Source organism: Staurois parvus, unplaced genomic scaffold (assembly GCF_062004578.1).
Source record: "Staurois parvus isolate SC_StPar_1 unplaced genomic scaffold, SC_StPar_1.0 ptg000195l, whole genome shotgun sequence".
Classification (NCBI taxonomy): Eukaryota; Metazoa; Chordata; class Amphibia; order Anura; family Ranidae; genus Staurois; species Staurois parvus.
This window is the reverse complement of record NW_028317991.1, coordinates 8220740-8239544: the sequence shown is the minus strand read 5'-3', so window position 1 is coordinate 8239544 and position 18805 is coordinate 8220740. Positions and strand designations below refer to the sequence as shown.

The 18805-nt window shown below is 43.5% G+C and overlaps 1 protein-coding gene across 1 annotated transcript; it reads left to right on the top strand.

Moving 5' to 3' along the window:
* The first annotated feature begins 9743 nt into the window (after nucleotides 1-9743).
* On the top strand, nucleotides 9744-18738 carry LOC149461686 (uncharacterized). Its single transcript, XM_089677927.1, has 4 exons — nucleotides 9744-9813; nucleotides 10175-10304; nucleotides 11203-11400; nucleotides 12149-18738. Exon 4 carries the CDS (start codon nucleotides 12966-12968, stop codon nucleotides 14412-14414), a length of 1449 nt encoding a protein of 482 aa, XP_089534053.1. The 5' UTR covers nucleotides 9744-9813; nucleotides 10175-10304; nucleotides 11203-11400; nucleotides 12149-12965; the 3' UTR covers nucleotides 14415-18738.
* Nucleotides 18739-18805: the final 67 nt, after the last annotated feature.

Here is an 18805-nt window from a genome sequence, read left to right as displayed (position 1 = left end):
CTATAATTGTTAAACATTTTTATTTTTTATATTATTATTTTTTTTTTACTACATACAGTCACCCTAGCAGTACAGTGTCACCATGGTGACACTGTACTACTTGTGGGGGGTGATGAAGATTTTTATTTTTTTTTTTTTACACTGATTGCTTTTACACCCATATAGGATGTAAAAGCAATCATTTCTCTTTCTCTCTGTGTGCATTCTTGCACTCATTGAGAAGTACTGAGTGAGCTGTGATTGGTCACAGCTTGTCACATGGTACAAGGCTGTTGTGAATAGCCTTGTACCATGTGACCTCTGTGATCATTCACAGATTTCACATGTAGTAAGCAATGATGTCACAAGTGACATCTTGCTTACTACTTTGCATGTGATCACTGATTGGCCAATCAGTGATCACATGATCGGGACCTCGTACAGAGGTCCCGTACAACGATCGGTGTTTCACTGTGTCCGGAGGACACAGCGGGCACTGGATCGCAGTGCTGCGTGCTCCGAGGAAGCGCGCACAAGCTGGGGGCGGGGAGGCTGTTTATAAACGGCCACCCGACCCTGCACTGCCACCGTTGTGTATAAACGGCCAGTCGGGAAGTGGTTAAGAGAATATAAAATTCTGAGCAGCTGGAATTTGATTAGAAAACTCTCACGTGGCTAAATCTGCTGTAAAGCAGGTTTTTCAAAACACAGGAAAAAGTGATCTGAGAATCACTGATGTTTTTATGCTGCCCAAAAACATTTTCTGCCTTTAGAAAAACTAAACACAGGAGTACATCTGCTATTGGGGTCCTAGAGAACTTCATACAGTTAGTCCTCATTCACACTTGTACTACTGCTGAAGCTGCTTCTGTCTGAGCAGCTTATCATTGCCTTTGCCACACACAGGAGCCACATACTTGAACAGCCGTTCTCAACCTCTTTACCAAAGGAGAAACCCATAAAATAACGTTCAAGTTTCATGGGAACCTTGCTAAAAATGATTTCATCAACAGGGAGGGTACATTATTGTGATCAATATGCACCAATCAGCCATTATGACCACTGACAGGTTAGGTCTATAACATTGATTATCTTGTTACAATGGCATATGGGACATATTAGGCAACAAGTAAACATATCATTGAAGTTGATGTGCTGAAAGCAGAAAAAAATGGGCATTGCAGTTTGTTGTGTATGGGGCTGTGTAGTTGCAGAACAGTCAGGGTGCTCATGCCGGCCCATGTCCACAGCCAAAAGCGCCTACAGTGGGCACATGAGCATCAGAACTGGACAAGGAAGGAAGAAGGTGGCTTTGTCTGATGAATCATATTTTCTTTTACATCTGGTGGCTGGCCGATGAGTGTGCATAGCTTATCTAGGGTAGAGATAGAACCAGGACGTAGAATGGGAAGAAAGCAAGCCAGAGCAGGCAGTGAATAAACAGAGAGAGCAGTGGCTCAAGAGCAAGCCTGCACGTGTGCCCCTATAGGAAGTTACTTGCAGGAGAGGGGGGCAAGGAGGGGGATCCCAAAAGAGGAGGATCGGGGCTCATCAGTGGAAATCCATTACAGGACAGGCAAGAATGTTTGTTATTTTTTTTTTAAATGTACCTTTAATATCACTTTATTGGTATGGTCATACCTGTAGGCCAATTGGGTCAAAAAACTCCAAGGTGACAACCCCCATGTCCTCAATATACCCTTCCATGCTAGGAACACTAAAGAATATTAAATACAATAATCAATTATCCCCAAAATGTGAAAGTGACATAGCTGCTGTATGTATAGAAACAACAAAGAATGTGTATGGTCCTGGGAAACCCACCGGGGGCAAACTAGTGGAACTTCCAGATAATTAGCAGGTGGGTGTCAGAAAACCAATTACATATCAGAAAAAAAAAGGAATATAAACACCCAGACAGCTCCCACTATTATTATTATACAGTATTTATATAGCGCCAAAAAGTTTGCTCAGCGCTGTACAATATAATGGGGGGCAGTACATGAGACAATACAATAACAAAACAACATACGAGAGGTTCGAGGGCCCTGCTCTTTCGAGCTTACAATCTACAAAAGTATTTCTGGAATCAAAATGACAAACAATAAATATTTTCCCTTCAGTTAGACGTTAATCCTCCCTGGTCCTGCCTGCTTCTGTTCTGGAAAAGGTAAGCTGAGCAAGAAATCCACTTCCTCCCCAGGGGAAGAAATGTCCCCCATCCCTGCCCCCTCCGGGGGTAGAAGTGTCCCCCTCCCTTCCGGGGTATAAATATCCTCCTTCACTAACCCCCTCCAAGGTAGAAATGTCCCTCTCCCCTCCGAGGTAGAAGTGTTCCCCTCCCCTCTGGCGTAGAAATATTCCCCACCCCTCCAGGGTAGAAGTGTCCCCTTGCAGGGCAGAAGTGTCCCCCTATGGAGTAGAAGTGTCCCCCTGCAGGGTAGAAGTGTCCCCCTCTGGAGTAGAAGTGTCCCCCTGCAGGGTAGAAATGTCCCCCTCTGGAGTAGAAGTGTCCCCCTGCAGGGTAGAAGTGCCCCCCTCCAGCGTAGAAGTGTCCCCCTGCAGGGTAGAAGTGCCCCCCTGCAGGGCAGAAGTGTCCCCCTGTGGAGTAGAAGTGTCCCCCTGCAGGGCAGAAGTGTCCCCCTGTGGAGTAGAAGTGTCCCCCTGCAGGGTAGAAATGTCCCCCTCTGGAGTAGAAGTGTCCCCCTGCAGGGTAGAAATGTCCCCCTCTGGAGTAGAAGTGTCCCCCTGCAGGGTAGAAGTGCCCCCCTCCAGGGTAGAAGTGTCCCCCTCCTTTCAGGGGGTAAACATTTTCTCTTACCCTAACCCCCTCCAAGGTAGAAATGTCCCTCTCCCCTCTGAGGTAGAAGTGTTCCCCTCCCCTCCAGGGTAGAAATATTCCCCACCCCTCCCCCCTCCAGGGTAGAAGAGGGTAGAAGTGTCCCCCTCCAGGGTAGAAATGTCCTCTTCCCCCCTCCAGGGTAGAAATGTCCTCCTCTCCTCCCCCCAGCAGGGCAGAAATGTCCTCCCCCCCTCCAGGGTACAAATATCCCCCTCCCCGCTCCCCCCAGGGTATAAAAGTTAGTTTCTCTGCACAGTGGGGGTTTAACCCCTTCTCTACCACAGACAAGTTATCATTTCTTCCATTTCTGGATAAAAATAATCCCCCTAAACCATCTTGAGACCAGAGGGCCTGTAGTATAGAATGGGGGCGGAGTCATTTATAGGTCACATGATGTCTGCTCCGCTTTTCATCAGATTATCTCACACACACCGTATCCTAAACACTTCTGTATAGAAGAAGATCCATCAGTACATAGGAAATAGAGAGCACACAGCTCAGAGCTGTACACTGACCACAGGTGGAGGAAAATGAGGACCGATCTACACAGAGAATGACACCCATCCTTCCTCATCACATCATACAATCCTCCAATCATAACCCTCCTCCATACATCCCATAATAATCCTCCAATCATAACCCTCCTCCATACATCCCATAATAATCCTCCAATCATAACCCTCCTCCATACATCCCATAATAATCCTCCAATCATAATCCTCCTCCATATATCCCATAATATTTATCCATTCATAGTCCTCCTCCATTCATCCCATAATAATTCCCCATACACATCTCATAGTAGCCCTCGATACACATCCCATAATAATGCTGTGAATTCAGTCTCACACCCCCACAATAATCTGACTTTTTCAGCAACAGCCCAGAAATTCAATTTTTTTTTTCTTTAAAGTCAGTTATTTTTAGTCGCAGCCAAGAAATTCACATTTTCAAAAAGAAATGTCAGTTATGTTTTAAGCAGCAGCAGCAGCAGCCAAGAAACTCAATTTACACACAAAGAAAAGATGGCCGCCAGCAGATTTGAAATTTGGCAGTTACACAGTTGTAACGGCAACCAGAGTCATGTGACCAGCACAGGGATAGAAGTGGTCAGCAGCCACACAGCTCAGAACGTGACGGACTCTCCTGGGAGAAGGAAGCGAGTGTGTTTGCTCTGCTGTGTTGCAATATTCTAACAATGCGACTTTTCAGGAGAAGAAACGTTCACCAGCGGGATCCCCTGAACACCAACAAAGAGGAACCTGTTGTATTACTGAAAGTGGGACCTTTAGTAGAGAACCACCTACCTACCACACAGCCCACAATACCTGCCCCCCAGAAGGGTGGGTGCTGGGCAATGATTAGACATCTGTTTCAGAAGAAGAGAGGATACAAGGCGAAGGATCTTCTGAACCAAGAAGCAAATGTACCAATCAGTGTACAACCCATGACAGAGGACTGCCAGTCTGAGGATACCGCACCTCTAAGGGGTGAGGGGAGGGCACTTAGGCGGGGGGTTGGGGGCATTCCTCAACCAAAAACCAGGAAAGATGCTGATGGTAAGTATTATCATAGAGAAATAGAATGCACTGTAGGGCAATAGAATGCATGTCACTCACATATATATATATATATATACTATATCAGGGTGGATTTGATTTAAATCACTAGTCAGTAAGGCTTGATTTAAATCCTAGTTTTCTACATAAAGACTAATTCTTGCTGGTATAACTTTAATATACAAGTAGATGAAGATTTTTAGAATAACAACTTTTCATATTAGTTTTTTATCCCCAGTTTAATAGGTTAATCATTCATATTTGGACAACTTTTCTGTTGTACTTAGGAAGGAGAAAAATAATCATTACCTTAATAATAACAATTTAAATAGATTTATTCATCTGAAACAATAACATTCCAGCATATGTGATTTGCTTAAACATCCATGTTTGTTAACTAATTTGGCTAAACAAAATATATATATTTTAAGAAACTTAGACTGTCAGCCCCTTCCTCCTCACACTTAGTTTCACTTTCTTCTTGTGCAGATCTATTCCACTCCAAACAATCAGAAAAATATTGTTTCTATTCTATTCACTGAACTTCTTGAAACTTAGCACTGAAGGGGTTGATTCTGTATTCATAGGTTTGTAGAAGTTAGGATGAAGGTCTTTTTCTTAACTCTGTTCATGTTATAACATTTTTGCTGTGAAGAAGAGGCATGTGATCTCCGCTGAGTCAAATTCAGTTTTGAGAACTGCAAAAGTAAACCGAACATCTGTGATAATATCTTGTAGGCAGAGAAACTGCCCAATAATCTTACAAAAACCTCTGGAAGAGCATGACATTGTGAATGGATTCATGGAATTTATTTACCAAAAAAATTAAACATATACAGCCTTATTCTACATAATTAAAAAAACTAATCTTTATTTCATGATGGAATAACCTTTGGATGGTAATAGATTTTCCTCAAAAAGCATTTTATTAAAAAAAAATCAGATTTAAATAAAAAAAATCCGATTTTTTTTATTTTTTTAAAAAAATCATTTACAAAACCACCCTGTACTATATACACTGGGGTCACTGCTATATACACCTAGAGGGGTCACTGCATAGAGTAGGGGAGTGTTAGGACCCCTGTCAGGTCTCCATTAGGGAGATTCACCCTCTCCATGTGTCCTGATCACCAATGTCACCAGGATGGAAAGTGACAGAAGATCCACAAGGGCAGGAATAGAGGGGAAATCTTGGGATGGGGTAACGGCTTCCGGTAACAATGGTCTAGGAGGGGACTGAGCTCACCTTGGAGAGATTTCTTTCCAAGTCTTGCTGTGTTTACAGAACAGATGATGAAGGGAAATCTCTCCATTGGGACCCTTCCGATAGCAGGCTAGGAAAACACCAAGAAAATGTCTTGCAATAAACAGCAGCATTTCACAGTTAGCTAATTCTTCATTTGACCAAGGGGCAGCCAATCAGATTTGAAAGTGACATTTATCAGGTCAGAGGTGACATGTATGAGGAGTGAGGTGACAGGTATGATGTGTGAAGGAGACACACAGACCTGATGGTGCTGCCACCACACCTCTGCCATTCTCATCATTGTCACTGGGAGCGGTCATGCAGACAGCCATGTTCTGGGCTCTGAATGGGGGCTGAAGAATATTCCTTCTATTTTATATTAGTGTGCGCAGAACATAGCTGCCTATAGAACTCATCCCCCTGCTCCTGCAGACCCCCCTCCCCCCACTCTTTATTGTTCAATGGCATCATTTTGGTGAGTGCCCTACATATTTCAGCCTCTAGAGCAGGGGTAGGCAACCTGTGGCTCTCTAGCTGTTGTGGAACTACATTTCCCATGAGGCATTGCAAAGATTACAAAACTGACAGTTACAGCTATGACTTGCAGAGGCATGATGGAACTTTTAGTCCTGCAGCTCTCAGGTTGCCTACCCCTGCTCTACAGCATTACCAAAGTTTAACCACTTGAGCTCCAGAGGATTTACCCCCCTTAATGACCAGGCCTCTTTTTGCTACTCGGCGCTGCATTAATTCAAATAATTGCGCGGTCATGCAATGCTGCACCCAAACAAAATTTACGTCCTTTTTTCACACAAATAGAGCTTTCTTTCGGTGGTATTTGATCACCTGTGCGCTTTTTATTTTTCACGCTATAAACAAAAAAAGGCCAAAACTTTTGAAGAAAAACAATATTTTTTATTTTCAGCCATAAAAAATATATAGTAAACTCAAAGTTGGTTATAAATTTAAGCCAAAATGTATTCTGCTCCATGTTTATGGTAAAAAAAAATCCCAATAAGTGTATATTGATTGCTTTGTGTGGAAGTTATAGCGTCTACAAACTATGGTATAGATACTGCAATTTACGCCATTTTTTTGCTATACAGCGCTGTGCTAGTTTAACGGACAATTGCACGGTCATGCAATATGGTACATAAATGAAATTTACATCCTTTTTTTCCCCACAAATTGAGCTTTCTTTCGGTGGTATTTGATCGCCTGTGCGGTTTTTATTATTTGCGCTATAAAAAAAAAAGGCTGACAATTTTGAGGAAAAAAAAACAATATTTTGGACTTTTTGCTATAAAACATGTCCAGTAAAAAAAAAATGCAAAAATCAAATTTAGTCATAAATTTCTGCCAAAAGGCATTCTGCGACATGTCTTTGATAAAAAAAAAACCCAATACGTGTAAATTAATTGGTTTACGTGAAAGTTATAGCGTTTACAAATGTCAGGAAAGATACTGGGATTTTTAGTTTTTTTTTCATACTAATAATGGCGGCGATCAGCGAATTATGGCGTTGATCAGGGACTTATGGCGGGACTGCAGCGGACCTTCTGACATTGGGGGGTACTGACTTGGGGTCACTGACATCCCCAAAAACACTAATACAGTGATCAGTGCAAAAAAAAAAAAACCTGACACTGTACTAATGGCAATGGGGAGGAAGGGGTTAACTTTATTTTGCAGGGAAGGGTTATAAGAGTGAGGGGAGTGTTTTACTAGGGGGCGGGGGTGTGTACTGGGCGGGACAAGGCTGATCGAGAAAGAGAAACTGTTCTTTCTCGATCAGCTCATCCTCGAGCTGACAGGGAAGTGACAGACAGCACAGCTACTGCAGCTGTGCTCTCTGTCACTGTTTGCTGCCGATCGCCGGGACATAGCCGCTAAGGAGCGGCTGTGACCCGGCGACTAACATCTGCGGCGGTGATCCGCGGGACAGATAGGGCGGCGGCGTGCCTCGCGCGCCCCCTATTTGTTTACAAAACACACGTTTTAAAACGTGGTTTTGCCTGCGAGTGCCGCCCTGCCGCCATATATGTACAGTGGCAGGGCGGCAAGTGGTTAAGTAACACCCTTGTTGTACAACCACTGAGATATGGAATATTAGAATGATTATTACTTAGGAAAAGCAGAACGCTGGGATTGCATTAAAAGGGAGGAAGAGTAAATCACCAGCATACTGAGCAGGACGCACAGCCTGCGTATGTCATGTAGCAGATCAGTGGTCTTTATCACCAGGATCTCAGCGCAGACAGGATTTCTATGGTTTGGTGGCCACAAAGTCTAACTATGGTGATACTGAGTGAATTAAAAGCACTTTAGCTGACACTTGTCCTGGCACAGAAAGCCATGCACTGAAAATGGACTCCCAGGGCTCAGACCCCCACATTGTCTATGTATAGAATTCCCATAGAGAACCGGGTGACACAAGATCCATTCAAGAACACTGATGACATTCGCTTACATATGTAAAATCAAATGCATTTAAATGTCCACAGATTCTGTGTTACTTCAGTAAATAACATGTAAATAGCAGGAATAGAAATAATTTTTTTTTTTTTTTTCTTTCTCCAGAAGCAAATATTGACTCAACTGCCAATGAAATAGAGCTGACCCTAGTTGGTTTACTCTTCAGCGAGAGAGAGGAAACCTCAGTGGCTGCAATCGCCACAGAGGATGGGCCAACGTCACAGGATACAGCCACAAAGGACACAGAAACAGAAGTGACCTCATCCACCAAAGAAGAGGAGTCAGAAGTGATCCCATCCAATGAGGATGAGGAAACAGAAGTGGACAAGTCATGCGCACTATCATTGGAAAGTGTCACCGTCCATGGACTACTTGGACAGGGGAGCTATGGGAAGGTGGTGTTGGCCTCCCATCCCTCCTTTCATCAGAAGCTTGCCATCAAGATCGTTAAAAATAATTTGCGATTTAACGAAGACGATGAAGAGCTTGAGATACTGGAAACATACAGGAACACTCCGTATATCATTCATCTATGTGGATCATTCCAGACAAAGGTAATGCTTCATCTTTTTCATCCTATTCCTGTACTGCGCTCTCCCACTGACCCACCTCTAAAATTTATGTTATGCAAACTGCATGTTTTTTCTAAGCCAAAATAGAAGGATAAGCCTCCCCCTTCCCCCGATGTTGGTCTTTTGGACCTATCAATTAGTCCTTCAGCCAATGAGTGCTGAAATGTGAGTGGCGGAGGGGAGCGCCACTTGTGTCCCACGCCAGGTTTTTCTGAAGGCTCTGGCTGTAGTCGGGGAAGCAGTATTATTATTATTATTATTACATCGAGTTTATATAGCGCCAAAGGGTTTACTCAGCGCTGTACAATAGAGGGGGAGTATAGGTAAAAGCAGAACTCTAGAGCGCCTACTACAAGGCTGGAGGTTGGTGAAGTAATCTGTACAGAGTAGAGGTTTTCTTTAAAAGAAGCCATTTACTGAGAGGCTGCCATAGCTGACCTACTTTTGAAACTGCTAGTTGCCTGGCTGCCTGGGGTCTCAAAAATTAAAGTCGCCGAGCCAGAACCAGCCTGCAGCTAAAAGGACTGGAGAAGGCAGGCTTCCGGATCTATATGGGACTTCCAGAATGGTGACCAAAGTACTGAAGTGACTGGATCACCCTTACAGCCAGACAAAACTAGTATTGTGATCAGGATAGTCCAGCCATGATGGCCTACGTATTTTCTGTTTGCTTTTCCCAATCTCCTGAAGGAAGAACCCACATTGCACTGTCTGCCGGTGTGTGTGCGCGCCTTCGTATATTCTTTCACAAAGTGAAATATTACTTGTCTCTAATTTAACCTCTCTCTTATTTTTATACAGACTCACCTGTTTCTCGCCATGGAATTCCTGAGTGGAGGGGATCTTCGGGACCTGATAGAGGATAAAGCTCCACTTCGGTACATACCCATAAGGTAAGTTCAATGACAGGGCTGTGATGGAGTCAGGGGTGGCTGAGCACAGGCAGTGACACAGCCAGGCCCCTCCAACTGAGCCTCGTCCATCCATACCCCTATGTACTATAGGGGGAAATCATCTTTACCTTTTATTGGTCTGTGAGGATTTTGAATGCTAATTCATATTTTTTCTCTCCTTTAGACATCTCACTGCTGAAATTGTTTGTGGCCTGCAATTCCTGCATGCTGGTTTGGTGCTGCACAGGTATGTATTGGATTAGCTGACTAATAATCACTCCTTGGCTTCTGGTATCTTATTGAATCAGGAAGACATTCCACCAGAGTTCCCAGTTGTGTTTCCTCCTGTAAGGTCTCCTTGCTCATGCCATATTCTGCTTAATGTAGGATTTAGACAAAGTCCAGCTAAAGGAGTGAGAACTCCTCATAAGGAATAGAGCAGGTGGGCGGAGCTGGGAACCCAGAACTTCCTGTAGACGGATATAAAAGAAGCCAATGTCCACCCATCAATGTTCACCCATCTTTGTACAGTTGTATATTTGTATCTTTTATCTCTTTAATAAAATGTGGGATATGCAGAGCTAATTGTTCACTTCTTTTCTTCACAGCGATCTCAAACCTGAGAACATTCTCCTGGACCATGACGGACACATCAAAATTGCAGATTTTGGCTCCTCATGTACCGAGTCCAGAAAGACCATAGGACGTCGGGGTACATCTCGTTACATGGCTCCAGAGGTAAGATTCGTGATGTCCTGATATTAGACTTTATTGTAATGTTTATTATACTGTAGGATATAGAGAAGACACACAGGGGGCTCCCCTTTCATTTGATGGAGAATTCCTCCACTGGACCCCCGGTTGATTTCAGTGGCTCTCCAGGCCAGAACTATATCCAATAAAAGGTGGGAAGTTCTGAGAGTTGCAGCAGTGTTGGGGCTTCTTTGTAGAGTCCGCCCGATTCACACATACAAATGGGATAAAAGCTTCAGGAACGGCTCACCTGCTCCACTCATTCTTCTCTTTACCATGGTGAGCGCTTGTGAACATTGAGCTATTGGGGTCAGTACACCTTTAAGAGAAACAAAGTATGCCTCGAGACAAGGGTTAGACCCGCTGTCAGGTTTTTATTGGTGTCCTCATTAGAAAGAGTCACACTGTTTATTTGTACTGGCGATCCCTGTTAGCCAGAAGGAAAATAAAGCGGAAAGCAAAATGTTACAGCTGTCCCCAGAAAAGGAATAGAGGGAAAGTCTTCCAATGGTGAGACTTGTTTGGGGACAAGATCCTAAGAGTAGAGTTTCCCTCACTTTGGGAGAATTGCTTTGACTTCCTATTGCATCTCTGGGACAAGAAGTGAAGGGAAATTTCCTCAATGGCACACAGACAGCAAAAAAAAAGTTGGCAGGGGTCTGAACCCTTCCACACACTATCCAAAACTTAGAAAACAAAGAGTTTGACTATATATAAATGTTAAGCTCCACCTCCAATATTCACAAGCAGCTCTGCCTTAGTTTGATGTCTCTAACACAATTTTAGGATTCCTGGGAGGCTTCATACGTCACATATGTCAGCATGGAGTCTCCTCTGTCCTAACTATAGTCTCATCCTTTTTTCTGCCCTTATGTTTCTACAGGTCACTGAATGTATGCCATACTTCACCACAGCAGACTATTACTCCTTGGGAGTGATATTATATGAGTTGTCCATAAGCGCCGATGACTTCAGAAAGATCAAGAGAAATAAGAATGAAAGCTTGTCTGTGACAATCCTTAGAGAGAACTCGAATTTTGCAAATCACAAGGACAAGCAGCTCAATGGACTCATACTTATGGTAAGTATACACAGCTTTACCCTTTCCAGGTTCTATAGATCTTGAGAGGAGTTCAGGAAACATGATTGCACATTCTTACCGGCACACATTCACGTGGGTCATAGCGAGTCTTTTAGCACGCTGACTGCTTAGTGGAAGGATCCGCCTTCACTTCTAGCCCCCCTGAGCTGTCTCAGTGTTGTTATAAGGAAAGCAGCAGTCCTTGTGTCCCATTAGCAGTAGAAGAGTCTTAGACATTACACCACCAAAATGAAAATCCTATTACAGAGGATGGCTAGGGAAATATTACATTGCAGACGATGTGTATGACTTGAGTTCACATTCTGTGTGTGTTTCATTTGACAAGCCAATTGCACATACAGAACATTTGATTTCTGAGAACGTTCCTTACACAGACGGAGTATAGAACTCCCTTGGTGTGGCATCGATAGAAGAGAAAAAATCCCGGCAGTTGCAGCTTTGATAGAAAGATGATTTTTATACATTCTTCATAACAATTCATTGCAAAATATCCTTTGTGATTTTTTTCTAGTTTTCCTTTAAAGCCTCTCATGAGCTAACATGACACAAATAGGGGACCATGCTACGACCCAATCCAATCATGACATAGTGGTGGGTTTAGAAGTAAAATCATGGAAGCTGAAATATGTCACTGTCAGAATCCAATATTACAATGGGGAGTTCTGTTGGTCACATATTGTTAATTGTTCTCCCAGTGTTTCTTACCATATTTCTTTCTTCTTTACAGCTCCTATGGCCAGAAGAGGACATGCGGACATACTTGGTACGTGACATCAGAAAGAACCCATTTTTTAACATGATCAATTGGGCCCAGGTGGAACAAGGTAAGTCACCCCCAGCTATTGCACCAAAACTGGTAAGTATATGAACAATAGAGGGGTCCATGTATGGGGGAGGGGAGTTTTTCATCAGCATCCAAGACATATTTTTGAACAGAATTCTCACATTTGCGATCTTGTGCTCACTGCACAATCACATGGTCTGGGGACTCTTCTGAAGGAATTCTGTTTATTATTGGTGATAATTATTGTGTATGGGTCAGGCTCACAGCCTAGGCCTGCTTTGTTTATCTTGGTGATCCTGCCAGTAAAATGCTTCCTGTCCTGGGATGACAATGCGGACCTACTGTACCTATGGAGAAGAAGTGTTGTCACCCTAGCCTGATTAGAACTAAAAACACATTCACCTCTTTTTACCTCCATTACACAGAGGGGATTGCTTTCTAGTTCACAGACAGAAGCTGAGAAAACTGATAACAAGGAGATCTCAGCTCATGGTACAGGAACTTACAAAGTCACTGGATTTCTGACAGGAGTAACAGATAATTTCCTGTACCTGTAGGGAATATACTTGGCCTGAAAGATATAAAATGAATGCCGCCTCCACATCTAATGCTTCTTTTGACCACTAGAGGGAGTTGGGGAAGAAGAATCCCTCTTGGGGCAATCTGCTGCATATCAGGGAGTTGGGTCACCAAGCTTTGTCACCATTTTCTGTATCAATCAGAAACATTGATGAATGTCATTTTCTCTTTCTAGACTGTCATGGAACCGGAACATTCAAGTATGAAGATGGAAGAATTAATGGACTGTGTAGTCCGAGGGATTCCGTTATACGGGGAGGACCTGGAGTATTCTGAAAAGTCTTCCATGGAAAGTGATGAAGACGCTGTAAGCGAGGAGGACCTGGATAATTCTGAAGAGTCTTCCATGGAAAGCGATGAAGACACTGTAAACGAGGAGGACTTGGATAATTCTGAAGAGTCTTCCATGGAAAGTGACGAAGACGCTGTAAACAAGGGGGACCCGGAGTATTCTGAAGTGTCTTCAACAGAAAGAGATGAAGACGCTGTAAACGAGGAAGACCTTGATAATTCTGTAAAGTCTTCCACGGAAAGTGGTGAAGATGCTGTAAACGAGGAGGACCTAAATAATTCTAAAGAGTCTTCCACGGAAAGTGACAAAGACGCTGTAAACGAGAAGGACCTGGATAAACCTGAAGAGTCTTCTGCAGAAAGTGATGAAGACGCTGTAAACGAGGAGAACCTGGATAATTCTGAAAAGTCTTCCATGGAAAGTGATGAAGACACTGTAAACGAGGGGGACCCGGAGTATTCTGAAGCGTCTTCCACGGAAAGTGACGAAGACGCTGTAAACGAAGGGGACCCAGAGTATTCTGAAGAGTCTTCAACAGAAAGAGATGAAGACGCTGTAAACGAGGAAGACCTAGATAATTCTGTAAAGTCTTCCACAGAAAGTGGTGAATACGCTGTAAACAAGGAGGACCTAAATAATTCTAAAGAGTCTTCCATGGAAAGTGACAAAGACGCTGTAAACGAGAAGGACCTGGATAAACCTGAAGAGTCTTCTGCAGAAAGTGATGAAGACGCTGTAAACGAGGAGAACCTGGATAATTCTGAAAAGTCTTCCATGGAAAGTGACGAAGACACTGTAAACGAGAAGGACCTGGATAAACCTGAAGAGTCTTCTGCAGAAAGTGATGAAGACGCTGTAAACGAGGAGAACCTGGATAATTCTGAAGAGTCTTCCATGGAAAGCGATGAAGACACTGTAAACGAGGAGAACCTGGATAATTCTGAAGAGTCTTCCATGGAAAGTGACGAAGACACTGTAAACGAGGAGGATCTGGATAATTCTGAAGAGTTTTCCAAGGAAAGTGACGAAGACGCTGTAAACGAGGGGGACCCGGAGTATTCTGAAGCGTCTTTCACGGAAAGTGACGAAGACGTTGTAAACGAGGGGAACCCAGAGTATTCTGAAGAGTCTTCAACAGAAAGAGATGAAGACGCTGTAAACGAGGAAGACCTTGATAATTCTGTAAAGTCTTCCACGGAAAGTGATGAAGACGCTGTAAACGAGGAGGACCTAAATAATTCTAAAGATTTTTCCACAGAAAGTGACAAAGATGCTGAAAATGAAGAGGATCTGGAAAAATCTGAAGAGTCATCATGGAAAGTGACGAAGACGCTGTAAACGAGGAGGACCTGGAAAAATCTGAAGAGTCTTCCATGGAAAATGAAGAAGACGCTGTAAATGTGAAGACCTTGACTATTTTGAAGAGTCTCTACCATCTCTACCGTCGAGCATTGAACAGGGAGATGAACTGGGCATCCTAGACTGATGATTCAGGGACAATCCGATTGCCTTAGGGGGTCAGGAAGGAATTTTTTACTCCGTTGGTGACCATCTGACCAAGGGGTTTTTTTGCCTTCCTCTGGATCATCGGAAGGTTTACGGGTCTGAAAAGGCAGCACCTCTGAGGAGTCGGAGGATAACACTGGCCGATCTCCAATAGAAAGAGGAGTGCATTATGCACAGGACGCAGAGTTCAGGAGTGCATTATTAACAGGGAGAAAGGTTCAGGAATGTGTAACCCGCAGAGTGTAAGGGTTCAGGAGTGCATTATGCACAGGGCATTATGTACAGGGTTCAGGAGTGCATTAAGCACAGGATTCAGGAGTGCATTATGCACTAGATTCAGGAGTGCATTAAGCACAGGGCGCAGGGTTCAGGAGTGCATTATGCACAGGGTGCAGGGTTCAGGAGTGCATTATGCACAGGGCGCAGGGTTCAGGAGTGCATTATGCACAGGGCGCAGGGTTCAGGAGTGCATTATGCACAGGGCACAGGGTTCAGGAGTGCATTATGCACAGGGCGCAGGGTACAACCCCGTCTCTGTTCTGACCTCACCTGCACCCCCATGGACTTCCACCATGTTTAGATAGATAGATAAAGTAAATATATAGATAAAGTAGATAGATAGATAAAGTAGATAGATAAAGTAAATATACAGATAAAGTAGATAGATTGATAAAGTAGATAGACAGATAAAGTGGATAGATAAAGTAGATAGATAGATTTTTTTAAAAGATCATAGACAGAAAGAGAGAGAGATAGCTGGATAACAAAGCTCCGGTATCCTAATGGATAAGGCACTGGCCTCCTAAGCCAGGAATTGTGGGTTTGAGTCCCACCTGGGGTGATATCTTGCTAGTCTCTTTTACCAGGACGAGGGGAGGATGAAGAATAAAACCAACCAGGAGGAGATCCACCTCTCTGTGCTTCATGTGACAGTCCTAGAAGTTCCCTTTCCTGACACCTTAACAATATATGTGTGCAATCACTATCTCACTTTGGAGCAGACTCCATGGACCACTTGGTGTTTTTTTGCCGTCGGTCTTCTATGTTTCTTTCCCAGTAAACTCCCCAAGAATGGCCATAACCCCCAGCATTAGTATTAGTGGGACCAAAAAAATTGCCCAGGCATGAGTGATCACTTGCTGCAATACCCACCCCCAATATTGGTGTCAGTGTCAGTAATAAAACCCCAAAATTCCTGCAAATGACTCTAATAACTCCCAATATTGATTTCAGTAATAAAACCCCAGAATTCCTGTGAATAACTCAAATAATAACCCCCAATATTCGTGTCAATGGCTACAATCTGAGGAATTTTGACTTACCTGTAATGTCCATAGTATGGTACAAGACACAGGCAACTTATCCATATACTATAGGTTATCACACTGCAATGCAGCCTAGAGCTGAGACATGCTGCATTTTATCGCAGGGTATCATACAGGACTGCATGGCAGTGTACAGCAGCCCAGTAAACCACACTGCTGTACAGTGGCATGAATGAAGCATCATTATTGTGCACTTCAAATAAAGTTTCAACAAAAAAAAAAAGGAGCTGTAAGATGTACTGAATAGCGCATCACACCGTCCCTAAAACTCTCCGACATCTGTCCGTTCTGTGTGAATTCAGCCTAAGATCAGTCCAAATTCCTCTGATTCTAATCACACAGTACAGGAGAATGGCATCTTATTCATACACCATGGGACATCCCCAAGCAATGAATTCCAGGGTGGGCAACAACTAGGCAAACAGAACTGGCCCAAGAAATAACAGGGTTATACCCCCCAGGTTCAGTGTGTCACTGCAACAACCTTGTGGCCGAAAGATGCATCTGCTGAAGATTGGACATCCAGCCGGTAAAACTTTGTAAAAGTATGAAGAGAAGACCGGGGGCAGAAGACCAGGTGATGGCCATACAGTTGGGTGACAGAGGTTTGGTGCCTAAAGGCCGGGGGGGATAAACAGATCCAGTGGAGTGGGAACATAACAAGGAAGAAAGGATGTTTTTGAACATTAGCTCTCGTATTCAAATCCTGTATTCACTGTACAATGGTGGGTTTTCAAGCGGGGTGCCCCTTGTGAGGACCCACAGATTGGACAAACAGGGAATATTTGTGTAATGTTAGAGAAGATTTTAGGTACACTCTAATGGCTGTGATTAGGTCAGACAATGTAGAGAGATTTCCTTTGGATGGTTGGGAGCTGGGCACAAGGAAGGCAGAGCAATGTCCTCACCTTTGGATGGTTGGGAGCTGGGCACGAGGAAGGCAGAGCAATGTCCTCATTCAGATTAAATGCCAAATCCACCTTTGGAAGAAAAGATGGTCTGGGGTGTAACACAACCGTGTCACTATGAAGGATGAGGAAAGCCTCTTTACAGGAAAGAGCTGCCAATTCAGAAACACTTCTAACAGACGTTAATAATAATACAACCTGAGGGAGACCCTCCAAATATTAGATCCTGATGGAGAACCACATAATACTGGGACCAGATGGAGACCCTCATAATAACACAACTTGACAGAGATCCACATAATAATAGAACCCGAGGGAGACCTTCATAATAAACACAATGTCATGGAGATCCACATAAATAATGGAACCTGAGAAGACCCTCAAAATATTAGATCCTGATGGAGAACAACATAATAGTGAAACCTGATGGACATCCTCCTAATAACAGAACCTAAAAGGAGACCCTCATAAGATTGGAGATCCTCGTAATATTTTACCCTGATAGAGGTCCACATAATAAAGGAATGCAAGAGACCCTCATAATATTGGAACATTATGGAGACCCTAATTATAATGGAAACTGGTGGTGATCTTTATAATAACACAACCTGTTGGAGAACCTGATATTACTGGAACCTGGAGGGGACCCTGATATTACGGGAACCTGGAGGGGACCCTGATATTACTGGAACCTGGAGGGGACCCTGATATTACTGGAACCTGGAGGACACCCTCATATTACTGGAACCTGGAGGACACCCTCATATTAATGAAATGCGGAGGAGACCCTAATATTACTGGAACCTGATAGAGATCCACATAATATTGGACCCCGGAGAAGACCCTCATTGTAATGCATTCTGTATATACATACATACTGATCCCTGTGATAGGCACCACACTGTACATTTGTTGGTGTTTATCACTGTATCCTCTGCAGGAGCTGTTGGGTTGCTGTACAATAAAAAGACGTAGGCCCCACTCACATCAGCACGCACGTGAATGCACATTCTGGCGCTCTTTATTTTCTGTGCATTTTGCACAACCCGCATATGGCAGCGCATTCCTTTGAAATTGTGCCCTACATGTGACAAATTAATCTCTTTTTGGGCATTGGACTTTTGCGTTTTTTTATCGTGCGTCTGCTGGCTTAATTTGGGCTGACATTAACAATGAATGGCACCATGAACATCATGCGCATTATTAGCGCATTCCCAGCGTGCAAAGATGTGAATGAAGTCTCAACAATGTAGATAAACAAATGCAAAACATTCTATAGATGAACATGACCTTCCCGGAGGTCTCCATCCTCATTATACGTCTTCCAGTCTGGGGGATTCCTATCACAGCTGCTGCAGGAATCCATAAACCACACAAGTGTAAAGTTTGGTGGAGGGGGGATTATGGTGTTAGGTTGTTGGCCCCTTAGTTCCAGTGATGGGAACTCTTAAAGCATCAGCATACCAAGACATTTTGGACAATTTCATGTTCCCAACTTTGTGGGAACAGTTTGGGGATGGCCCCTTCCTGTTCCAACATGGCTGCGCACCAGTGCGCAGAGCAAGGTCCATAAAGACATGGATGAGCGAGTTTAGGGTGGAGGAACTTGACTGGCCTGCACAGAGTCCTGACCTCAACCCCATAGAACACCTTTGGGATGAATTAGAGCGGAGACTGTGAGCCAGGCGTTCTCCCCCGACATCAGTGCCTGATCTCACAAATGTGCTTCTAAAAGAATGATCACACATTCCCATAGACACACTCCTAAACAGCATTCCCAGAAGAGTTGAAGCTGTTACAGCTGCAAAGGGTGGGCCAACTCAATATTGAACCCTATGGACTAAGACTGGGATGCCATTAAAGTTCCTGTGCGTGTAAAGGCAAGCATCCCAATAATTTTGGCTATATATATATATATATATATATATATATATATATATATATATATAAAAACAGCGATGTCTAAATCAGAAATAAAGTGACTCAAAAA

Bases quoted from the DNA above. Each gene is read 5' to 3' on its own strand.
- LOC149461686 (XM_089677927.1), top strand. From the start codon at position 12,966: ATGGAACCGGAACATTCAAGTATGAAGATGGAAGAATTAATGGACTGT.